General features: G+C 40.4%; 1 protein-coding gene across 11 annotated transcripts in view; it reads left to right on the top strand.

Moving 5' to 3' along the window:
• Positions 1-26756, top strand: part of LOC122564410 (catenin delta-2-like) — a 1213649-nt gene that overhangs the window by 1117072 nt on the left and 69821 nt on the right. For all 11 annotated transcript variants that reach the window (XM_043719230.2, XM_043719228.2, XM_087978581.1 and 8 more), the window contains 2 exons: positions 5466-5583; positions 8152-8337. In XM_043719230.2, coding sequence (XP_043575165.1) covers positions 5466-5583; positions 8152-8337 — 304 coding nt within the window. The remainder of the gene's footprint in view (positions 1-5465; positions 5584-8151; positions 8338-26756) is intronic.

Genomic DNA, 26756 nt, shown 5'->3' with positions numbered 1-26756 from the left:
AGACATGGGGAGAATGTGCAAACTCCACACAGACAGTTGCCCAAGGCTGGAATCGAGCCCAGATCCCTGGCGCTGAGGCAGCAGTGCTAACCACTGAGTCACCATGAGCAGCTAAATATTTTTGATTTCCTAACTCGTTCACAGTTCAGAATTTATTCTACCACTGACTTATCACAGTGACCTGAGTTTTCCTCTGAAAAATAGAATGCAGCATGACCCTGCTAAAAATAGGCCTCGAGGAGAAAGTGAGGTCTGCAGATGCTGGAGATCAAAGTTGAAACTTTATTGCTGGAACAGCACAGCAGGTCAGGCAGCATCCAGGGAACAGGAGATTCGACGTTTCGGGCACAGGCCCTTCACAATTCCTGAAGAAGGGCCTGTGCCCGAAACGTCGAATCTCCTGTTCCCTGGATGCTGCCTGACCTGCTGTGCTGTTCCAGCAATAAAGTTTCAACTAAAAATAGGCCTCACATTATAGTGAATCAGCATCTGATCTCATTTAATCGCATGGTTGTGCAAATGTGAGTGAAAAAGAGGCATGCTGTTAAAGGCTTTTCATCAGGACCAGGGGAAGAATGCCATCTTTCAAAGGGAGCAACAATTTGTACTGCGTGAAGAAAGGGTGCTGATTGGTTGGCAAGCTGACTCTCATTGCTCAAGGTTTTGTGATGGAGGATGTGTCAGGGAGCTGTTTCCCCCATGCTTTTGCTTAATTCAAAAAGGTGCAATGCCTGAATGTGTTCCTTTTTACTGCAAACAACAGGTCCCTGCAAATGAATATATGTAGCTCTGAGCAAGCCCCAGTGAGCCACTTTGCAAAACCGACTGATAATCTTATATTGGTTGTTAGTGCTGTCCTGTGGGCACAATTACTTTGAACATTCAACATTATGTTCTGAGTTTTGCAAGCACAGGCACATGGTCAGTACTCTATCTATTCTGAACAGCCAATGGGACATCCATAGTCAGGAAGTATGACCAATGTGCCTGGCATCACATTTGCACTGAAATTCATGTACCATATTAGATCTTTGTCAGGTAAGCAGAATCGCTTGACAACAACATCCTGTTCACAGAAAACACACTGGTTTGGCCACTGTATACCACTGTGTATTGGCCTGAAGTGACTAGCTTCATCTAATCAAATATTTGAAATACCTTACACATCCAAAGTAGACTAGGCATATTTCAGGCCCTGAAATGGTGGCTTTAGGCCCTACAATTTCATCACTTTGAGCTCCTTTTGTCTACACATTCATATTGACTCCCACCTTCCAGGTCACCCCTCCACTCTGTGATATCCAGCACTCTGTGATATCCAGCACTCTGTGATATCCCACACTCTGTGATATCCCGCACTCTGTGATATCCCACACTCTGTGATATCCAGCACTCTGTGATATCCCACACTCTGTGATATCCCGCACTCTGTGATATCCCACACTCTGTGATATCCGGCACTCTGTGATATCCCACACTCTGTGATATCCGGCACTCTGCAATTTCAGTTTTCTGTTCTTCATTCTTCTTACTTTTACTTCTCTGACTAAGTAAAAAACATACCTTTATTTGTCAGTTTCGAGGACTTGCTGATTTAGAGACCGAACAAGAAGGATGTAGGCATGGATCAAAGTATAAATTCTGTCCCTTGAACTACATGACATCCCCCCTGAGATAGATTGACTATCCTCACCCAGCTCAGCAGTTTCACAGAGTCTGTGTCAGCTGGCACACCAACAGGGAAGCGGTGATGAACAAAGCTGCTCATGCAGCTCAGATGCAGTTGAGCAGTTGGCTGGCACAGCAGATGATGTGAGTAGAGTATCTTAATAATTGTTTACAAATTTCAGTTAGGCACATTGTCACACAATCATATTCATGTCATGAATAGCTTTCCACTGAGAAAGCACTGTCATGGTGCTCAGGCATTTGGAAGAAGAAGGTTGGTGGAACGTAGCATCTGTTTGAACAGACAGCCATTAAAGTTTGTTGAAGAATTAATTGGTTTATTCACTGAATCTGGGGGATGTCACTTAAGTGAGTTTTCACATTGGGTCAGCATTTCACTGCAGCACTGCTCGTTACAGTGCTGTTACAGACCTGCAAATCTCATTTCATCAAGTTACATCTTTTAAAAGTGACAATTTCCACTTGGTATTCCCAGTTTTTCAAGTGACGGGAAGTTCAAGGGCATCATTTTCTCTTTTTTTTCGCTCATTCATGAAATATGAGCATCACTGCCAAGAGCAGAATTTGTTATTTGTCCCAATTTTCTGTTGGGAAGTTGATGGTGAAGCACCTTTTTAAACCTTCACAATCCATGTGGTGTGGGTGCATCTACAGGTAATGTTAAGAACAAGATTCTAGCTCTTTGAACCAGCTACAATGAAGGATGATGGTTCCATGGACTGTGTTGACTGGAAAGGATTTTACAGGTATTAGTGCTCCCATGCATCTGTTGCCCTGATCCTTCTCAATGATAGAGATCACAAGTTTGCAAGGTACTCTGGAATAAGACTTGGCATGAAACTGTGTATGGTGCACATTGCTACGTCTATGGATCAGTGGTGAAGAAAGTGTATGAAGGCTGGGAGTCAGTCAAGCAAGGTTTTGTTTTCTGGATACCATGAAGCTTCTCGAGTCTTTTCCTGACCTGTGCCTCGTAGATGATGAAAAGATTTTGTGAAGTCAGCAGATGCTAAAGAGTTTATAGTCCCAGAGCTGCTTTAGGAGCCACAATAGAGCTAGCGCACTAACTTTTCATTGGTAACCTCCAAATATTGATGATTTGGAGATGGAGATTTGATTAATCAAAATATTGATTAATCAAAGGTAATGCCATTCAATATCAAGAAGAGATTGTCAGATACTCTCATTGGAGATGGTCATTGCCTGGCACTTGTGTGGCATTAATGTGACTTGCCACATTTCAGCCCAAGCTTGAATTTGTCCATGTCTTACTGTGTATGAACATGGACTGCTTCAGTACCTGACAAGTTGCAAATGGACGCACTATACAACTATCAATTATCTAAAATTGAAGAAAGGTTATTGATTAAGCAGCTGAAGATAGTTGGGCCTAGGGCACTACCCTGAGAAACTCCTGCTCTGTTGAAGTGGGGCTGATGTGATTGATGTCTAACAAGTATAGCCATCTTCTTTTTGCTAGGTATGATTCCAACCAGTGTAGCGATTTTTCACTGATTTCTGTTAACTCCAGTTTTGCTGGGATTCCTTGCCACGCTTGGTAAAATTCAGCCATGATGTCAAAGACAATAACTCTCAGTACACTTCTGAAATTCAGCTATTTTGACTATGAATCCATCAAAACAGTAACAAGGTCTGACGCATGCTGTCCCTGGTGGAATTCAAATTGAGCATCTGTGTGCAGATTATTGTTGTGTTAAGTGCCAGTTGACAGCACTGTCAATGACATCTATCCATTTGCTGATGATTGAGAGCAGAACAATTTGAGTGGTAGTTGACTGGATATGATTGATCATGCTTTTTGGGGACAGAATGGAGTCGGGCAGATTCGGCTGGTTGCCAGTGTTGTGGTCATACTGTAAGAATGTAGCTAGGGCCACAGCTCATTTTAGAACACAGATGTTCAGTACTATTGGCAGAATGTTGTCAGGGCTTACAGCCTTTGCTATAGCCAGTGCCATCAACATTTCTTGTTATCATGCAGAGTGAAATGAGTTGTGGAGAATGTATGATGGCTCCCACTGCGATATAAATGTATGGACCCGAGCTACTTAAAAGCAGGCACAAAGAAATTATGATTCTGTAGGAAAATGACTCTCTGGTCCATATAGCTTGCCCAACACAACTTTGCAACATATATACTCCCCATATCACTTGAATGCTCGGTAATCTTCTGGAGAAGAAAGAAAGCAGACAGAAACCCAGACTAGTTAAGGGAAAAGAGATCAGAAATAAATTCTCAAATCTATCCAGCAGATCTTCCAGATCCTGATCAATGTTGTGATTTGGAGATGCCGGTGTTGAACTGGGGTGTACAAAGTTAAAAATCACTCAACATCAGGTTATAGTTCAACAGGTTTAATTGGAAGCATTGGCTTTCGGAGCGACGCTCTCTCAGCAGGTGGTTGTTCACCTGATGAAGGAGCAGCGCTCCGAAAGCTAGTGCTTCCAAATAAACCTGTTGGACTATAACCTGGTGTTGTGTGATTTTTAACTCTGATCAATGTTGCTACTTGTTGATGTTTTAACTCAGAAATTCTTGGTGTAAACATTGAGTCCTTCCAGTGCAAAAGTGAAAGCTTAAATTTTGGGTTTATATTACTTTGGGAGGTAAGTTAATGTTTTTCTTTTAAGGAAGATTTTCCTGGGAAATACTGCCTTTTTATCTACTAATGCAGAGACCAGAAGAGAATGACAAAGAAATAATCTCCACAAAGCTTTTCTGTAAACTATTGAGATTTCTTTGAAAGCACAGCGGAGTGTTTAAGTTGCAATTGTTTTCACTTTTAATAGCTTCCTGGGGATTTGAGGCTGAATCATTTCAAAGTCAGTTCATGGAACTGCAAGAACAAACAGTGCAACTGTGTGAAGAGTCATTGTGGCATAAAACTCCTAGCCAACAGATGGTTGTGAATATTTTAATAACCTTAGTATAAAGCAAATCTTTATACTTTATTTACAGCAAGGAAAGTTGACTCTTGTTTCCTGAGGACCCAGAATACAAAACACTATATTCTCATGTCCCTCTTTTCAAAGTGAAGATTTAACTTCACAGTTTGAAAGTTTTGCTTTAGGACATTATTTCCACTTGTATAAGTTACCATTTAGACTCCAACATTCAATAACTTAGACACCGATTTGAGTGGCAGCTGTTCAATAATACATAAAAGCAATTCTGTCAACAATGAGGAGACTATCATGTATAATATAGCAAAGTGATGTCCCTCCTCCACTCAGATATTCCTTTTTCAAACTAATATATTTAAGAGATCAATTGATATCCAAATTGCTCATTTTTAACATTGATATTCCAATCACATTGATTTTCCTATACTCTACAACAATCTTTTGGGAAATGCAAACAAATGAAGACGTGGCTTTGATGAAATCATATTTCCTGTCAACATTAGCAACCTGCCTGTTTTGACCTGGAATCTCCAGGATAACTGCCAAGTCAAACTGTGGAGGAAATCCGTGGCTTGCACACAAATGTAGGGCTGCCACTGATATGTTCGGTGTCATCTTTATATTACTGTATTGATTTGGAGCCATTTCCACAACTCTTGAAGATTGCAAGTTATAGAACTCTTTAACTTTATGCCAACATAGTTCTAGTTATGAGAACAACTCCTTAGATTCTGTTTGTGCTTGCTCAAACTCCCGGGTCACGTGTGTGTCATTTCCCTCTGTGATTTTTCCAGTTAGCCCTTTAATGAGGATTTAGTCTAACATTCTCAATTGTACTTCACCCTTTGCAGGAACGTGAGCTCAGCTGGTGAAGAGGCACGGAGAAGGATGAGAGAATGTGATGGCCTCACTGATGCTTTGCTGTATGTGATTCAATCCGCTCTGGGGAGCAGTGAGATTGATAGCAAGGTAAGACAATTTTCAGATTTTATTAGGTCTTATGCAGTGTCACTGGAATAAAGGGGATTGAGATTTTTGGATTGCAGTAACACTAAACACCTTGACTTTACAGAAACGTGATAATTTACTTCCAAAAGCTTTATTTCCTACCAAAAATTAATGGTGATCAATACAGGTTATCTTCAGGAGAAAATGTCTGTGAAAATTTACTCACAAATAACTCAACCTAAAACGTTTAAATCTGATTTCTCTCCATAGATGCTGCCAGACCTGCTGAGCTTTTTGAGCAATTTCTGTTTTTGTTTCTCATTTACAGCATCCGCAGTTCTTCTTGTTTTTATTTAGCATGTAAGTCTTGTTTAAAATGTTTAGAGGTATATTATCATGAGTTATGTAGAACATCAATACATGAAGTTATAACTTGACTTTCTTAAGAAAACTTTAACTTACCTTTCAAGAATATAAGCAGTTTTCATTTCAGACACAGTATCTTCTGAACTGAAATTGTGCCTTTTATAAGTTCTGTGAGCTCTCATACAGCTGATTGCCAGCACACTGTTCTATCCAGTGCAAGAGGGAATATTTATCATATAGTCAGATGGTTGCACCAGGTTATAACTAATGGTTGGAATATGTTTACTAGATAATTACAGAGAAGTAGTGAAGCATAGCAACACACTGCAACAGATCCAGAATTTGAATCATTCTAATGAACTCCAAATACCAAAAACACAAGTTTAAGTAGTAGATCTAAATTCAAGCTGCCTCAAATTTAAGGAAGAGGTTGTATAAATGCTTCACATTGAAATAGAGACAGAGGAAGGCATTACTTGACTCCCTGGAACATCAACCCACAAAGGGAGCATGAAATGGTCAGGTGAATAGGTCCCAGTTCAAATGGTCTGATATATCACAACTGTCAGAGGAAGTTTAATACTAGCGAGTTTTGAGAAGGTTTGTAGCTTAGGTTGAGGTTCTGGGTGAAGGTTTGCTAGCTAAGCTGGAAGGTTCATTTCCAGACATTTCGTCACCCTACTAGGTAACATCTTCAGTGGGCCTCTGGGCAAAGCACTGTTGGTAATTCCTGCTTTCTATTTATATGTTTGGGTTTTGTTGGGTTGGTGATGTCATTTTCTGTGGTGACATCATTTCCTGTGGCGATGTCATTTCCTGTTCTTTTTCTCAGGGGGTGGTAGATGGGGTCTAACTCAATGTGTAGTCACTGTCCGCATTAATCACAGGAAGACTGCTAAGATGGAGAATTAGTGCTTGTTATTTCTATAATGTCAATTCAGAAAGATGTCACTCATGACATAGGCAAACTATTTTAGGCAATTTACTTTCCTGTACTTAATAATCAAGCAACAAACTTTACCTCACAACAAAGAAACTTTTTCCAAAATGAGAAAACAACATTGAGATAGGGATGCCATTCATTCAAAAGCTTTCCTTCAGTGTTGGGATGTGATTGATCCATGGCCCAAAGCCTAGGGTATGGTTTTGTTTAAAAGTATGCAAGGTAGCTACGCATTGAATTCATGCCACAGAAATAAATCTCATCCAGGATTTACAGTTTCACATGGGTGGCATAGTGGCTCAGTGGTTAGCACTGCTGCCTCACAACCAGGGATCTGGGTTTAATTCCAATGCTGGGCGAATCCCTGTGTGCAGTTTGCTCATTCTCTGCGTGAGTTTCCTTCGGGTGCTCTGATTTCCTTCCACAGTCCAAAGATGTGCAAGTTAGGTTGATTAACCATGCTAAATAGTCCAGAGATGTGTAGTTTATGTGAATTACCTATGGGAAATGTAGGGTTTCAGGGATAGGGTAGAGGGACAGGACTGAGTGGGATGTTCTTCAGAGGAGCAATGTGGGCTCGATGGGCAGAATGGCCTGCATCCACACTAGGGATTCTATGATTCCTTGATCTGACAAGTGGATTTTGTTGGATTATTATTTTCACAGTATGCTCATTTAAACATTCACTAACCCCAGCATGCAAACCCCAAACAGCAAAAAAACAACACACTGTTCTGGAGGTTAATAATTCATTCCCACAATGCCAGATAATTTTGCCACCAGTAATAATAAGCAGTGGAGACTAAACCGGAGACCTGTACCACAGCATCAACCAGATGAGGTGATGGTGACTTGGTGATTGGAGGCAGCAAAGGAAGATAATTGGACATGCTGCCTTTGTTTGCCCAGTATTAACAACCTGAATTTCAATGATCAATGGCAGATTGGGACACAATTAGTTGGAACTTGCATCAAAGCATCAACAAAACTATGGCATTTGCCGTTAGTTATGGATAAATAATACTGCAGGAAGCAGATAGGTGGTTAGATGTGAAAATGGAATCATTGTTGTCCTAGTTGCTGTTGTGAAAACAGATCCCATCTTTCGCCTCCCTTTTATCTGCAGAGCTGTGGGAACAGAACAAGGTGAGCAGGGCTAATTGACAAATTGTACAACTTGTTCAAAGTGTCAGGATGTCGTGATGAATCAAAAGGCCCCTTGTGCTTTTTAATTCTATAATGCAATGTTATTAATTTTGGCCTGTCTTCCCTCCTCCTAGACAATTGAGAATTGCGTCTGCATCTTGAGGAACCTTTCTTACCGGCTGGCGGCAGAAACAGCCCAGGGACAACAGATGGGCACGGATGAATTTGATGGGTTACTGTGCAGCGACAGCAACGGGAAAGACAGCGAGAGTTCAGGTTGCTGGGGCAAGAAGAAGAAGAAAAAGAAGGGTCAAAATCAGGTGATAATCCATCTCGTCTGAGGAGTGGGGACAACTCATCTCTGGCTTAGGGTGAACTCAATTTGTGATTAGTGTTTGAGCAGCTAAGTAGTCAATTAACTAGGCTTTGTCCTTCTTGTTAAATCAAGTAACCTTACGATGTTACAAGATGGGTTGGTGTTGGTGGTTTTACAGAAGTATGTTCTAAGTCACCTTTTATTTATTGTGAGCACAATGTGCAACAATAATGGCAGACTTTTAAAATCCATGCATTACCTCAACATGGTGTCAAACTGTGCAAACTTTCGACTGCTCTAAGATCATTCTGAAGTCTATTTCTCACCATCCAATAGGAGAATTGTTCAGTGAGCCAGTTTTTTTTTAATGAGCTAAGCAATTATTGTAGCAACCTTGTGCCCCCTCCCATTAGGACCAATTAAATGGTTCTCGTTATCTGAAAATCACTGCCAAGGTTATTATCATTATGGAGATTAGCAGGAATTGAGTGATCCTTTGCATTTTCTCCCATTGCATAAACTTGGTCACATCAGGCAGTTAAGAACCTTGGGGAGCATGAATCCATTTGAAAGAAATATGGTAGAAATGTAAAGAACAAACTTCAAACTGTACAAATGACTTTGAAGACCTGTTTGAAGTTACTTCTTACTGACTTTAGCAAGTGTGTGAGTGAGTTTTGAGATGATTTGTAGCTGTGTGTGTAGAGTGTGTGACTCTAGGAAAAGATTTTTGATGCACAAAGGAAAAAACATCGAACTTAAATATGTTTGGGGTTGTTTGTCTTGAGTGAATGCTGTGTTAATCTTCCTCAAAGTCCAGTTGGCATTAGCCATGATCAGGTTCAATACAGTGTTCATGGACCTAATGGAAATTAATTGATCAGGCATTTATCTTCTCTCAGCTGCCAGTTGTAGGGTCCACTGCATCTCAGCTTCTTAGCTCCCCTCAACATGAGAAAGTTCAACTATAGTCCTCCAGACTGGAGAGAGTTGCTGGTTGAGATTGACACAGGTTTTTCAAGAAAAAAACACATGCCTTAATAAAGCCAATTTAATTTTGAGACAAGTGTTCTAGATGTAGTATGAAACCAATGCAGTCTTCTGTGGCTGGTGCATCATTTCAACAAGTTAAACATTGCTAAAAAAAGGACATAAAATGTTGAAGCTTTTATGTTGCATTCATCGGGACTGAAATGTAAGAAAACCAATTTTAGGAAGGGAATTGCAATTTACCATGGGATGCAGCAGGGCTAGGCTCTCTCCAATAACCTTTCCTCGTTTTTGTGGAGGCATATTCCTTTTGCCTACAGGAACAGGACCATGTGTATGAATATGTGGAGCCTCTAGCACATGCAAATGAATCACACTGTAGACCTCTTCACTAACCTTATATTGGTTTCCATGCAATTCTCTACTCAATCATGATTACTTAGCCCATTGTAAATGTTGTCCATCACAGAATCACATCTAGTATTAGACATTATGTTCTGAGTTTTGCAAACACAGGCTGGGTGACATGATACCCCTGGGAATACGTTGTTTGATAAGGCCCTCAAGCTGTTGGGACATTCAGTCTACATGCTTGTCATCACACCGTCATTGTAACAATATACCATATTATTAATTTCTGTCGTGGGCAGTGCACCCTTATGACTTGACGATAACCTTCTGATAATGAAACTTAGCGCTCGTACAAAGTAGCAGTATGAAATGACTGACTTCATCTGTTGCTCAAATGTTTGAGACACCTTCCCATCCCAGGGTATTGTAGGGTAGACCAGACACCTGTCAGAACCAAAGGTGTATATTCAGCAAGTGACCTTTTCATCAAGGCACCTGTTAGATTAGTAACGTCAACATAGTTCCAGAGGACCACAGGGCACCTGTCTCATTAGAGACAGATTATTGGTGGTGAGTTTAACCTGAGGGTCACCATACCTCAGGCAAGTGTTGAGATTGAGAAGATGAGACCTTCATGGTGCATGAATTGAACCCATGCAGTTGGCATCCCTCCTCATCGCAAACTAGCCACCCAACCAACTGAGCTGGTATGTTGATCAGAGTCAATGTGCCTGGTTTGAATATAATCAGTTTACTAAAATTCCCAATTCATTTCAGATCTTCCTGCCACTTATTGTCCAATGAATCAGCACCCTCTACTGCTGTATAAATTGATGCTTCATTTCTAGAAGTTTATTTTCTTATGTTTCAGTCCTGATGGATGCAAGGTGAAAAGCTTAAATTTTATGTCTGCTTTTAGCAATGTTGAAGTTCTGTACGACCAAGCCATTATTTCAAGAAGTAAAATGGAGAGTTTCCACTAATGTTCCATTGTTCACAAGCTCAGGATTCCCTAAAGAGCTAGTAAGGTCATTTTAAAGTATCAGCACAGTTGTAAAGTGGTATATCTGGCAGATAACTTGCACAGTGCAAGGCCCCACAAACAGGGATGGATACTGTTCAACACTGGAGAACATTCCCCTGCTATTCAATAAAACACTCAGGGGATATTTTACATTCACCTGAAAGAGCAGATCAGACCTGGGTTTAACATCTCATTGACAATGTAGCACTTTACGCATCAACTATAGCTCAGTGGGTTATACTACTGCCTGAGCCATAACATTGTGGACTAAAAACTTAAGAATGTTCCCGTTAAATCATTATTCAGTACACTTGGTTGATCTCAACTCCACTTTCCTGCTCACATCCCATATCTCTTGAGTTCCTGGGAGAACAAAATTCTGTCTCTTTCAGCCTTAAATATATTCAGTGATCTATCATCGAAAACCCCCGGGACAGAGAATAATGCAGATTCACAACTCAGAGTGTAGTGAAGAAATTTTTCCTTATCTCAAATGATCAAAACCTTATGGCAAAAGAGCGTTCCACATGTTCTGGAATCTCTAGGTTATTAAAGTCTGTGTACACTCTCACAATCTTGGGTATTTCAATAACACCACATTTCATTCTTACAAACTCCAGACAGTTTGGGCCCATTCAGATACTCATCAGATTCTCACCCCAGTTCTAGTTTAGAGCTTAAGCACAGATATTAAAATTGACATCACTGTAAATTTGTGGAAACACTGAAGTGTCATAGGTGTCACTTTTACAGTTGGAACATCATGTCAATGATAAAAAGGTCCTAGAGCATTTTTGGGGGTATTATTTCTGGTGCCTTGGTCAATACTCGTCCCTCAATGAACATGACAAATCAGACTGTCTTGTTGTTATCACATTGCTGTTTATGGGAACTTACTGTGTGCAACTTGGCCATCTTGTGTCTGGCTGTACGGCGACATTTCAAAAGCGTTTCATCGGCTGTAACGTACTTTGAAATGTTCTGTGATCATGAAAGGTGCAATGTAAATGCAAATCTTTCTTTCTAACAGTGCAGTGTTCTCTCAATGCTATACTGGGACGGGCATGCACTTATCTGTCTGGACTACCAAATGAGCGACAATCAGTAGCTTACAATGGTAGACCAATTGTTTCAGCTGGTCCCACTTGCTTTGCTGTTTTCCTACACAACCTTAAAGGATCCTGTGAGACAAACGTCACCCTATTTTATCTTGTTACTGTGCTAAATATTTACTTGGTCTCCCATTGGGCTTTGATCTTCCTGCCACCTGCTCCTGCCCTTTATGTTAGTTGACAGCAAAGTGACATTTTAAAGACTTTCTGCAGCAATAATATTTTTAGAATGTGTCGTATTGATGAACTGTGTGCGTGGAGGTGTTTTGAATCTGTCTGGAGATGTGTGGCATGAGGGTTACAGAATTAGTCTGACACCACAAGAGGCAGACACTGTCTGTTTGAAATTATGATCTGATTGAGATCAGAAGCAACCTCCATGCTGGATGGAACTCTCCAATTCTTGGCAAAACTGCTCGCTCCAGCACTGTATGTTGATGGAATCTATCTCAAGAGCATTGGAATATAAAAGCAGCAATGTGCTTCTGAGACTTTATAAAGCTCTAGTTAAGCCCCATTTAGAATACTGTGTCCAATTCTGGGCCCCACACCTCAGGAAGGTGGCATTGGAGCATGTCCAGCGGAGATTCACACGGATGATCCCTGGAATGGTAGGCCTAACATACAGTGAACGGCTAAGGATCCTGAGAATTAATTCATTAGAGTTTGGAAGGTTGAGGGGAGATCTAATAGAAACTTACAAGATAATGCATGGCTTAGAAAGGGTAGATGCTGGGACTTTGTTTCTGTCAGATGGGGAGACTAGGACCCGTGGGCATAGCCTTAGGATTAGAGGGTGTCAATTTAGAACCGAAATTAGGAAACATTTCTTCAGCCAGAGTGTGGTGGGCCTGTGGAATTCATTGCCACGGAGCGCAGTGGAGGCCAGGACGTTAACTATCTTCAAAGCAGAGAATGATAAATTCTTGATCTCGCAAGGAATTAAGGGCTATGGTGAGAGTGTAGTTAAGTGGAGTTGAAATGCCCATCAGCCATGATTAAATGGCGGAATGGACCTGATGGGCTGAATGGCCTTACTGCGACTCCTATGTCTTAAGGTCTCATGGAATGTTATTGCCAATGGTCAAGATTTTAGCCCAGTCACTGATGTGGAAAATGGTGGACATTTATCCCTGCAAAGTCCGTCGCAAGGGATAAAAAACTTTTCAATTTTGCAACTCACCAAGTCATCCCATTTTAGTTGCCTGTTTCAACCCTGGTTATTTTTACAAGGCTTTACAAGTTTATTTTATAAATAATACCACTACTCGTAATTTCATGAAAAACCATTATGGTATATGCCACACTGTGGAACAATCTCCTGAGATTCTCTATCAAGACTCATTTGTAAGTAATAGCCACAGCAGAGGGTAGGCTGGTGGAGAGCGGGAAGTAATGGAAAGTGACCACTACCTGTCCAATCAAACCCAGGCTAGAGGCATTTTGAAAAGGAGGCTATATCCCTCAGAGGAGGAGGGGAAAGTGTGGACTGCAGATGCTGGAAAGTCAGAGTCAAAAAGAGTGGCGCTGGAAAAAGCACAAGAGCTCAGGCAGCATCTGAGGAGTAGGAGAGTCGACATTTTGTGAATAAGGCCTTTATCAGAGGAGGAGGACAAGAAACAAAAAGAGAAAATGGAGAACAGAATGGTGCCAGTGGGCAAGATTGCTCTTGAACTTACCTCAGTCTTGTGAAAGTCGTTCCAACTGATATACGGACAAAATTTGAGAAATTTAAAGTGAGGCGTTAGCTGGATCATTTCCTACTTTTAAGAAAGAGAGAGAGGAGAGCTCTACTAGCTTGTAAATCCCAAAAGACCAAATCTTGATGTTAGAGTTTACCATTAGCAGTAATAGCATCTCCATAGCAACGGAGAAAAGAGTCAGAAGGTGTCATAACATAGCAATGGAAGATGATGCCTGTCCACATTTAAGCAAATGAGTTTGAAATTTTCTTACACTGTCTTTCTTTGTAGGTGCAATACAAAAATAGTTTCGAGAAGAATCAATTGCTGGCAGAACCTTTCCTTGCAAGTTCACCTGCCAATGCAGGAATGCAGACAACTGGGTGGCTTGGTTGTGTCTAAAGTCTCTTTTAAATTGAACTAAGAAGATTGCTTATGGTTGCGTAAGAGGAATGGATAAGATGAAAAGAACAAACGCATTGACCTATCTTTACACCATGTTCCTCAGAAACCTGCAAAGAAAAGATTTGCAGGATGTTGAGAAAGAGCCATGGAGTAAGGCTAGTGAGATAAATCTTTCAAAGAGGTTACAAAAGCACAGACAACCAGTATTGATGCTGCATGATTCAGTGATTCTAATCAAAAATCAGGCCGGTGGGGTTCCCAACCTGATAAGCAGTAGGAGTCATTTTGGATTAATATAAAACAGTCAGCTTAAGTTCTTGTTTTGGACTGTTGGAAATGTGCACTTGGGAGAATGTGATAGGGTTGTGATAGCTTCCGTGGTAGAACAATCCACAATAAACTGTCTTTGGAGGGCAGCTTGTAAATAATGACTCGGGGAGGCAGAAGGGATCAGAGGATGACTGATAACCACAAAACCAGAAATCCAGCCACAGGAAGTACGGCTGACAGAAGGCCATCTAATTGACTGTTGAATTCATTAATATCATCTGCATAAATAATGTTGCAAGCTATTCATTCTGCCATTGTATTGCCTTATATAGATGAAAAAGGTCTGCCTGATTTAGTTGCTGAATTCTTGATTTTTAATGTATATCTCCTAGCTTTCAGGCCTGTCACAATAGCAGTTGTTGTGTATGGGTCTGAAAGGGTCAATGTTGAGGAGTGCTGCAAGCAGAACCTCATGAAGATGCAATTTGGGCAGAACAGATCTTGAAAGAGTGAGGCCTAACATCTGGTCCTCCTCAAAGTCTCTGTACTAATAGCTAGCATGTCTAGCAATGTAACCTGATACATTCAACGTGTTGTTAATGTACAATAAAATGTGATTTTTACTCTGCAAGAGACTCCTCTAGTTAGACTAGAAAGTGGTTCTTCTCTACCTCACTAGACCAAGCAGGCCCTGTAGCTTCCTCCATTTAAAGAGGACGATGGTGAGCCTTCATCATAATCAGCAGCTCATAGAGTGGTATGTCCTTACAACTGTAATCAATGTACCAGGATTAGTTTTGTCTAACTCCTTTATAATCTTGAATAAATTATCTACAATTCACCTACTTTCCAAAGAGTCAACTTCCTTGGATCTGTCTATATCCAAGACATGAAACTTGAGCAAGCCTCAAAATACTAGCTGATTTTTTCGTTAACACATTTAACATGTCAATTTTTAAAACTGCAAATGATTTGATATTATATAGCAAATTTCACAACCTGAACACATGCCAAAGTCCTTTAAAGCCATTGAAATATAGTAGTTGTTGTAATGTAGCAAAGTGTATCAACAAATTATGCTCAATAAGTACCCAGAAATGGTAATGACCAAATAGTCAGATTTGTGAATGTTGTTTGAAGGATAATTTAGAATCTTTTAGTGACAAAGGCAGCCACATATCAATTGCGTCTATGTTGGGTCTTCTATGTAGCAATTAAGTACAAATCACATTGCCCAGCGCTATTCTGTGGGCCTATATGTTTTCATACTTCAGTATATCTGCTCTCTCCTCTGCTGTGCCTGTAACAATGGTCCACATAAAGACATTCTGATATTCCTACTTCTTGCCCTGTTAAGGACAGTTTTCCATTACAACCTCCTTACGACCCCTCCTCACTGAGTAGCCAAACAGAAGAAATGATCTGTAGTGTCCCTGTAGGGACATATGGGCCAGGGTAAATGCAGAATTATGGGGGATAGGGTGGAGGGTTGGGTCTGGGTGGGTTGCTCTTCGGAGGTTTGGTGCAGACTCGATGGCCCAAATCACTTCTTTCCACACTGTAGGGATTTTAAAATTTTAAAACTTCCATTAATCTTGTGTGCTTCTGTAGTTTTAGTCTCTCTTCATGGCTGCTATTTCCCATCCCTGATTCCAGCCTGGTGAATCTGCATTGTTCATTTACTGGAACATGAACTTCCTTTCCAAAACTACACACAAGACTCGACACCATCAGCTAAACATTAATTTGAACAAACATCAACTGATTTACTTTTGTGCTCTCTATTTGATTAAAAATCCTCATTGACATTGTCTGGTCTTTAAAGTGAGGCTAGGACATTGACAAGTTGAAAGGAAAAGCACACAACACATAAATTTATCAGCTAGTCCTTCATGTAATTCCCAATTGACTTCAAAGGAAGCCCTGAGGTAACTTCTGTTAGAAGCAAATTCCCAAGGTTAAAGGAAGAAATTGAGTCACCACATAAAATGTTTAAGAAAAGAAAACAGTTGCGATGGTAACACACCTTATCCAACCCCATGACATCCCAGAGCACTGAGAAAGTGCTACGTTGTTGAAAGTGAAGTATTTCAGCTGAGCAATGCCCCTGAAACCCAATCTGCTCTATTAGACAGATATAAAACCTCCTTTAGCACGATCTTGAAGAGCAGGCACATTCTCCCTTGTGCTTTGGTCAAAATGTAAGACTTAACCAAAATAGGCAATCTAGTAATGGGCTCATGGCCACCTGCAGGAATGTATTGTTTTCAATGTAGCTGCTACATTTTATATGTTAGAATTCATAACTCTTCTGGCTGGAGGGACAACAGACACATGGAAGTATCACCAACACAAATTGCCCTCCAAGTTATACACCATCTTGTGTTGGATATGTGTCACCATTCCTTCATCATTGAGTCAAAATCCTGGAACTATCTCTTAACAGCATTGTGGAAGTGCCTGCACCACATGTTGGAATGGTTGAAACTGATTGCTCACCATCATCATCTCTAGGGCAATTGATATGGACATTAAATGTTGGCCATGCCAGCAACACCCACATCCCATGAGTGAATTAAACAAACAAGGGCCACACTTCAGAAGTATTCATTTTTTTTGCGGTGTGCTTTCTGGCATTTTGTGGTTCTGAAAAGCTTTTTTAAAAAGTACTTTTCAGATTTTCCAAAAAAAAAGGTTAGATTAATGTCTATTTTTGTGAGAAGGAACATTCTTTTGAATACCTCTTAGAAAAGACCCTATTGTAAGGTTTGTGAGACAGTTCATGGAATCCTTATCGAGTGGACACAGGTCTATTGAGTCCATACTGACTCTACGAAGAGTATCCCACTCAGACCCACTCCCCCTACTCTATCCCTGTAACCCTGCATTTCCCCTTGTTTATCCACCTACCCTGCACACTTTGGGCAATTTTGGACTGTGGGAGGAAACCAGATCATCCAATGGAAACCCATGCAAACTCTGCACAGACAGTCAACTTGAGGGTGGAACCAAACCAAAGTCCCTGGTGCTGTGAGGCTGCAGTGCTAACCAATGAGCCATAGTGCCACCTGTTGTTGTATCAAGTATCACAATTAGTATGTACCATAACTTTAAGAGATATGTTCATTATATCATTGCATCATAATGTGTGGTCAGAAGGTACGAACATCGAGACTCCTTTTTTTGTAAGTATATTTATTAGCAAAAAAAACTTTTTTTTTACTGTATAAAAATATAAAATTATTGAAAATATAACAAATACCAGTATAATTTTAAAAATGCAAATTACAATACAACGACTATCTACTAACTACTAATCTACCCTATAATACAAAACAAAACCAAACAATGTGCAAAACAACACCAATAAATAAGTACGTGACTAATAAAACAACAAAAAAATACAAAAGAACACAAAATAACATTGCTCCCAAACAAAAAACAGGAGCGTTGTATATTAGATTAGATTAGATTACAGTGTGGAAACAGGCCCTTCGGCCCAACAAGTCCACACCGACCCGCCGAAGCGAAACCCACCCATACCCCTAACCTAACACTACAGGCAATTTAGTATGGCCAATTCACCTGACCCTGCACATCTTTGGATGGTGGGAGGAAACCGGAGCATCCCGGAGGAAACCCACGCAGACACGGGGAGAAAGTGCAAACTCCATACAGTCAGTCGCCTGAGGCGGGAATTGAACCCAGGTCTCTGGCGCTGTGAGGCAGCAGTGCTAACCACTGTGCCACCGTGTCGCCCACAGATATATATACCTGTATTAATTCAGGAGTCCCCCCTCCAGGCCCCAGGGCTCAGCAAACCGAACCATCCTGGTTAAACAAACACCCCTAATTAAGATAGCAGACAGATCTGTGTCCAAATAACTCAAAAAGGTCTACCATGCCTTATAAAAAAGGTCTGTTGTGTGGTGCTCCATATTTGTGAAAACATTCAAGGGAATGTGCTCCATAATTAATTTCCACCATACCAACAAGCCCGGTGGGTTCTCAGACACCCAGTTCATCAGAATATTCTTCCGTGCACAGTAACTAAGAATAATAAATAGTTTCTTCACGTACCCATGTAAAGATGATAAATTCGGTAGACCTAGGAGGAGAGATGTCAGGTCTAATTTAACTTCAATCCTCAACCCTCCCTATCTCCCCCGCCACAGCGCTCCAATAAACACGGAGCCTGTAACATGTCCAGAAGCAGTGGGTAAGAGTATCTACACCTATTTTACATTTGGGACCCCTTTTAGACTCCATCTTAATAGTGACCACTTGAAGCATGATACTTTGATGAAACTGTACCCCCCTTTTTAATGGAACTGAGGTGCCTGTGACTGCAATATAGGTACATATCAGGAACTGTCATAAACATCTGTTGAATCGTTCAGTACCAGGTTACTCACACCTAGTTCTTATATTTCAGGAGCTGACATAAACATTGCCACATCAGATAGATACACTGCTAAAAACAAAGCCCACACCACAACAACAGTTCATCAGGAAGATGTAATGTTAAAAACAAAAGCAGCAAGGGCATTTTCATGAGGACAAATTGGTAAGGAGCCAGTGTTTATACATGGACAGTGCTTACACAGAAGACAGGGAGTACTTATGGTCCAGTGGTCTCTGAGCCAGGATGCTCAGTGCAAGTACCACCTGCTGCAGATGTGTTTGTTAGCATTTCTGAATAGATTGCTTAGGAAAAATGCATACAACACAGTCTAAGCTGAAGAGGTTCTTTCATGGAAAACAGGAGGAGAATAATATCTATTAAGCAAAACAGCGCCAGAGAAAATTGGAAGAAGACACTAGTATCTATTTTCTGTAACACATAGTAAATCAAATCCAGACAGTAAGGCAGCAGAGATATTATCGCTGAGTTTGCACATTCTCCACACGACAGTTAGATTGGCAAAGACAAATTAATTCTATTTTACTGCTAACTAAAGAAAGATAATAAAGCCTGATATTGTTAGATTAACTGAAAATTAAATCTAGATGGTATGCAGCAAGTTTCAGAATGAACAGAGCAGTGACAGATGGAGAAGGAGAGGGGACCTGAGAATCAATGACAATGCAGACATGTTCTCAGGTTGTTAGATGTAATGCGAGTGGAAACCTGTGACAGTAGCAGGGAGGAAAGTAATAACAGGCAACTGCTGTAGGCTCCTTGGGCAAAGTTGTCAGATTGATATAGAGTTGTTTGAGCAAATTAAAGGGACTTCTACAAAAGACTGGAAAGTAATATCAATTGAGGGAAAATGGTGATTTTTAAAATGTAAGGGCGTAACATAGCACATGATAGGACATCTCAGTACATAACTTGTAGCTGACATTGAGCAGCATAGCTAAGTTAGCCTGTACCAGAGGAACCTTAAAGACCAGTGATGTCCCTATACTGTAATTGAATTTGATGGGACGGTTCAGGCTACAGCAACTAATAGGAGGCATACATCCTGTTTTCAATTTAAAAATAATTGAGCCAATTTTAGAGAATTGACAGAAAAATCAAAGAATGGAAGAAAGCAGAAAGATTTGTATTTACATAGCTTTCATGATCACCAGAAATCTGAAATTGCTTTATAAACAATAAAATACCTTCAAGGCATAATCACTGCTGGAAAGTGATTTAATTGGGAAACTGTATGTCAAAAGTCCTGCCCCATGCGCCCAAAGATCTATGGATTGAGAATTGGCCTGTTAAGTCGCGTGAAGGCCTACACCAGAAACTAGGAACCTTGAGTAGACACCATTCTCAAACCCAAGGACAGCTAATATCAATATGCAAGGAAAAACACACTGAGAAAGTTGAATACTTTTGAGGATTAAATTGGAACACTCTCAGCTAATCTAGATTTAACAGATCATTTGTCCATCTGTAGTTCCCCATTCAGTATAAGGAAATCACTTTGAAAGCTGATGTTTCCAAACAAGACCAATCCCCCACCTCGTCTCCCCTTCACCCCCACCCGTAACAAGTCCCATTCAATGATCACCTCACGTTTATTGATTTGAATTGGCTCATTTTTGTTTTCAAATTCCGCTGTGGCTTTGCCGTCCACTACTTTTGCAATGTTCTTCTGAACTCTGCACTCCTGCATCTCTCTTCTTTCCTTTGCTTCTACGTTGACATCCTCTCTGGGTACTGAGCTCTGCAGTCCCTTGGCTAAACCTCTTCACTTCTTGGTGCTCCTTAAAACATATCTCTTTGACCAGATATTTATGGTCACTTCACCTGATTTTGTTTCAATCATTCAGAATGTGGGTGTCACTGGTAAGGGTTTGTTGCCCATCCTGATTTGAATTGAGCAGCTTGAACCATTACAGAGGGCACAAATCACATCGATATGGTGATTTTCAGTCACATCGAGACCACATCGATATGGATCTGGAGTTACACGTAGACAGGCTGACCAGATAAGGATGGTAGCCATCAGGCACCAGATGGGTTTTTATGACAATTGAAAATGGTTACAGGATTGTCAAGAGGCCAGCTTTTAATTCCAGATACGTATTGAATTCACATTTCACCACCTGCTGTGGTGGGATTCAAGCCCATGTCCCCACAGCATTAACCTGGGGTTGGAGACTGGTAAAGAGTGACATTACCACTATGTCACCACTTCTCTTTCTATGAGCCAATACGCCTATATGAAGCATTTTCAGGTATTTTGCTACATTAAAGGCATGACAGAAATGCAAGTTCTTGTTGTACTAGAGAAGGATCCAACAAATGTACAAAAGTAAACTGAGTTGCTGTGAAAGGATATTGGGCCAATAAGTAAAAGGAAAGAGAGCTTGCAGTATTCAAGAGGATTGGGTGCATTCAAGACAGTGAAAGCAATGAAGAAATGTGGCTAGTGATAGATAAAGGTGAGAGTGATAGAGAGAGAGAGAGACCAACAGCTGTGTATCAAGCCTTTGAAGCAAGCACATTAGTATTCACAGCAGATGAGGGTACTGGTGCTGCCTGTAAACAGGCTGTCAGAGGATATTTTGAGATAAGATCTGAGATAAATGTTGCAAAGAACACAAACATCATGCTCATTAATAGTACACACTGCTTCATATCCAATTGGAACAAATCCTATAAACTGAGAGTGTCAGAAGAAGGACTCCACCTCAAATCTTAACCTTTTAAAATTTAAATAATTTTAAAAATAGTGGAGAATTAAAAGCAAGGGTTTCTTGTGGGAAGGAATTACCAATAAAAATACAGAACTGAAATTGCTGGAGAAACTCAGCCGGTCTAGCAGCATCTGTAGAGAGAAAGCATAGTCAGCTTTTTGAGTCTGAACTTGAAATGTTACCTCTGCTTTCTCCTTCCAGATGATGCCAGACCTCCAGAGTTTCTCCAGATATTTCTGTTTTGTATCAGATCTCCAGCATCTGCTATTCTTTGTTTTGTTCTCCTACCAAAGACAATGCCACTTATCAGGCAGCGATTCTTTACTTAAGATGAGACTTGAGTTCCCCAACCCTGCCCACCACAATTCTAGTCATGTCAGACAATGCCTCAGACAACTTAGCCATCAAGTATTCAGCGACTGCTTTAAAGAGAATTCTCACTCAAACAGAATTTCAAACTGGATGCAGATTTGAAATAATGGTGCCATGGAGATATCGGATAAATGAATGTTTGAAGTTGTTTTAAAGGTGTAGAATAGATATAATAAGCTACATTAGAAATTTGCCAACCAATTTCCTGTAGCATTGCTCATGAATGGGGTAATGGGGAACTGTAAGGTAATGTTCAAATGAAATGAGATTATAGGGGAGGAGAGAATTGGACTCGGCAACAGATATCATTTAGACCCCATGTTAAAAGCTTACATTGTATCCTCAATTTTATCTTTCACGTTTAAGTTCCTGCCATTCACATATTAAAGTGAATTAACTTTCGTACATATTGCATTGAAGTTAACTATCCCAGGTGAATGTAAAAGATTCAATGGCAATATTCAACAAGGGGTAGGGCCATTCCTCCAATGCCCCAAACAGCTTTTATTTATGAACCAGCACCACCATAAAAGCACTGGTTTCTTTAGATCATTGCTGTGTCTGGGACATTGCTGTACGCAAATTGGCTGTGGTGCTTACCTAAAAACAGCAGTGACTATATTTCAAAAATAATTCATTGGGCTAACGGTCTTTGAGACATCCTTAGATTTTGAAAGATACTATGCAAATGAAGCTTTTTACAGGCTTTCTCTCTCCAGCTGATTCTACACATTGTAAAGACACCTTCTAACCAGTAGTATGTACGGGAATCAATATAATCTTGTACCATTTTAGGATATTGTAAAGCACCACTCAAGTGATGTAGAATTTTGTCACGAAAACAGAGCTAGCTCATGGCAATACTGTAGCAAAGAAAACCTGCCTTTCTTATCCAGGTTGGCATGTATGTGACTCCAGTCCAACACCACTGCATGGCTAACTCGTAAATGACCGAAATGTCCAACCAAACCACTCGGTTTAGTTAACCACTAAAGCCTGTTATGGACCAGGCCAGACCCCCTCAAAATATTTTAAGAAGGTAGCCCAGACCCTAACTTTTTCTTATTTTAAAGGCAGATGTGACGTGGATATTCCAGGTGTGATGCAGCTGGTCAAACCTAACGGCTTTAAGCAAAACAAAGTTTATTTAAACACTACAGTTGAAATATGAGCAAAAGAAAATGGAATTTAGAATAACAACTATTGGAAAACTTAACCGGCACGACATAACAACCTAACTAAGGAGCTGTTCCAATTCCCGTAATATCCCATAAACACACCCTTTGGCAAAGGTAAATTCCAACACAGGTTCTTACAGGCAGGAGAGATTTCAGAGAGAAAACTCAGTCAGGGATCATCTGCTGAAACATGGAGCCTTCTTGCATTGTAGCAGCATCTATTACTGTTGCCAGCTACTCCTCTGCTGCAATTAAACCAAACTAGAAAAAAAAACTGAACTGGGAGAACTGGCCACTCCCCTGCCATTATTAAAGTAGACATTTCCACATATTTAAGCACCTCTGCCTTTACGACCTCTCTTGAAAAAAACCCAAAGACAAAATAACCTCGTTCAAGTGACAGCATTATCACAAGCCCAAAGCCACTACCATGGTTCAAGAAGGAAGCACTTTTTCACCTTCTCTGGGCAACTGTGCACTGGCACAGTGGTTAGCACTGCTGTGTCACAGCACCAGGAGCCAGTTTAATTCCCCTCTTCGGTAACTGTGTGGGTTTCCTCCAGGTGCTCCGGTTTCCTCCCACTGTCCACTGTGCAGGTTAGGTGGATTGGCCATGCTAAATTACCCATAGTGTCCAGGGATGTGCAAACTAGATTGATTAGCCATGGGAAATGCAGGGTTACAGGGATATAGTAGAGGGGGTGGGTCTGGATGGGATGCCTTTCAGAGAGTTGGTGTGGACTTGATGGGCCAAATGGCCTGCTTCCACTGCAGGAATTCTATGAGCTGGGGATAGGCAGTAAATGCAATGTAAATGATGGACAAGAAAAGAATATCTACTCCAACAAGTCATCCCTGCACTGACAGTGACTGAGATATCATGACTAGGCATTTCTTATCCCAGGCTTTGCTCCCTACCCCAACCACCACTATAACCCACAGCATTTAATTCCCTGAGAGACACCCCTGAGTCAACAAGGGAAGAAATATTCTTTGTTGGGTATGTTTTGAAGGATTGTCCTGAACTCTAACTGATTCTGTCATGCTCTTTAAGGATGATAACATGCTATTCATGCTCTATCTTGCCTGTGACTCTAGCCTCACTCAGATGTCCAATTTTAAATTGGACAATCCAGATTATAGCCTGTCTGGCACGAAGGTACTAGTATTTCATGCCTTACTACATTTCCTCTTTGAAGCAATAGGCTGTGCTGATTCCTTTCTCCATCTCTTCCAACTTCAGAACAAGTAGGACACTGAAAATCACTTGTTTCCACATTTTATCCAAGCCCTTGAACTTTATTGACTCCTGAACCATGATAAATCTCCGAACCTGATTACATCATCACCTAGTGGCACAATGGCTGCAAGTATTAATGGCCTCAAGCATTGGCTACCCCTGCCCAAATAATTGGTTCTTGCCCACCTTCAAAAGTGGTTTAGAAAGCTGCTGACTTATATCAAATGCAGTAATTCAAGAAGGAGCACCTCTCATGGCAGCTAAGGATTAACCATAAAGATCAGGCTGAGAAAAAAAATCAAAATGCACTAAAAAGAATAAGAGATTCTGGAAATTCCTTATTGAAATTCCTTAGGTAATCAAAGGATCATTTCAAGTATGAATAACTATAAAGTAATCCATGGCATTGGAACGGGAAAGCTACTGTGTTCAATTTATTGAAACGTAAATTCAGGCCTGAGTTTAGGAAGTTCCTGCTCATACACAAAGTAATCAGAATTCAGTGGCAGTAACTGTTAGTTTGTATATTTTTGTATAAAAATAATAATTATACTTTGATTGAAAGCTAGGTGTGGATAGCGTGGAAAAGCAATAGGATTTGATAATGGAGAGTTTATGAAGCATTAAGCGACACTTCAAGTCCATAAATTTATTGGAAAGCTGAAATACTGGGACTTATAGCAAGCTAGACATGGCAGAATTGGCCTATGCTGTTCTTAATCTAACTGTTATCAGAGCAATTTGATGTTACCTCTTTCTGCTGTACTCTCTCAGTCAGGAAAATCTTATCTTCTTCTTCACAAGCAATAAGCAATGGCAAAAGAAGATAAGAAATTTTCCTCAGGTGTAGCCATCGTTCCAGAAGGAGCAATCTCACCTCTGAGTCAGAAGATGTCAATTTAAGAGAATTGAGTGTATAATCTAGGCTAGTAGTCCTTCATAGTAGTGCTGCACTCAGGAGGTGTAATCTTCCAGCTAAAATGTTAAACTGAATCCCCATCTTTCCCCACAATTGAATGTAATAAAACTCTGGGACATTACTTTTAAGAGGAAAGTTCTGCCTGGTGTCATGGACATTATATATCCGTGAAATGACATCACTCACTTAAACTATTTGTCGTCAGTTTTGTGGGAACTGGTTGTGTACTATTTGGCTACAATGTTTCTTAAGACAGTGACTGCATTTCAGAAATAAATCATTGACTGTTAAGTGCTTTGGGATGTGCTGAGATCGTGAAAGATCTGCACAAATGCAAGTCTTCTTTTCTCTCTCCCCTATGACTCCCTTGATCTAGCAGTTTCACATTGCCTGTCCCTTCTCCACTGGCCCCATGAGGAAAGCCTTATTATCCTCGACTCAGTACTTCGATCAGCAATGGCAAAGTGAAGATGTAAGGACTTGCTCAGCTGCATTATATTGGGAGCACCATTCCTATTCCTCTGAGTTCTCTGTCTGAATAGAGTCTCTTTTTAATACATCATCTATTGTCTACAGAGAGAGGAAGATAAAGACACATCAGAATGTAGAGTGCTGATAAATTTATCAATGAAAATGTTTCCATACAGTAAATCCCCATCACATTAAAAAAATGTGAACATGAGTGGAAGATACTCACTGCTTCTCTGAGAAATGTGCTGATTGTTTCTGCAAGGAAGATTGTTGAGATAACTCACAGATGAAGTAGTTATTGGTGAGTTATTGTCTGATTCACAAGTGAATGTATAAATCACATTGTAGGGGAAGATGCTGAGCATGCTGATTATCGCAGACACTTTGGATAGGTATAGACTTTGCCTGATGGTGTAAAATGAATGATAGCAAAAAGGCAGCAGGTTTTACATCTCCCAAGGGGCGTTCAGATTGCATTCAATTTAAAGCTAGGCTGTTTAGGAGTGACATCAGGGAAGACTTCCTCACACATGTAATAAAAATGTTTGGGATCATTGTAATCCTTTGCATGTCAGTTACAGCTGAACTAGATTACTCGTATTATATCTTCACGCTCTTAGTTTATCGCAAGATTTTCTTTATATGCACTTTATGTACAGTTATTACAACCAAAACCTCCTGTTAAGCAAAGTGTCTCTGCGTTTTTTACTTAACTGTCCATTTGTTCAAATCCTACAATGGTAGCTGGTAGATGATAAATTCAATAAATATGTATTATGATTTTAAAAATAACCAGTCTCGATAATGGTAACCATTGAGCTACTATCCATTAGGAGAGGCGATGCCCTAGTGATATTATCACTGGGTTGTTAAACCAGGTGATCCAGTAATGTTCTGGGACATAGATTCAAATCCTGCCATTGCAAATGGTAGAATTCGAATTCAATAAAAATCTGGAATTAGGAGTCTAATGATGACCAGGAATATATTGCCAATTGTCAAGAAAAACCCATCTGGTTTATTGATGTCCTTTAGGGAATGATCCTTACCTGGTCTAGCCTACATATGACTCCAGACCCACAGCAATGTTGTTGACTCTTCACTGCCCTCTGGGCAAATAGGGATAGCCGATAAATGCTGGCCTAACAAGTGATGCCCTCATCTCATGAATGTATTTTTTAAAAATTGTTGGAAAAACTCATCTGGTTCACAAGTATCTTTTAGGGGAGGTAATCTATCATCCTCATCTGGTCTAATCTACATGATATT

Source organism: Chiloscyllium plagiosum, unplaced genomic scaffold (genome assembly GCF_037043375.1).
Source record: "Chiloscyllium plagiosum isolate Xiang-an unplaced genomic scaffold, Cpla_swu_hap1 HiC_scaffold_34, whole genome shotgun sequence".
NCBI lineage: Eukaryota > Metazoa > Chordata > Chondrichthyes > Orectolobiformes > Hemiscylliidae > Chiloscyllium > Chiloscyllium plagiosum.
Note: the sequence above shows the minus strand (reverse complement) of the source record. Positions and strands in the feature narration are given on the sequence as shown.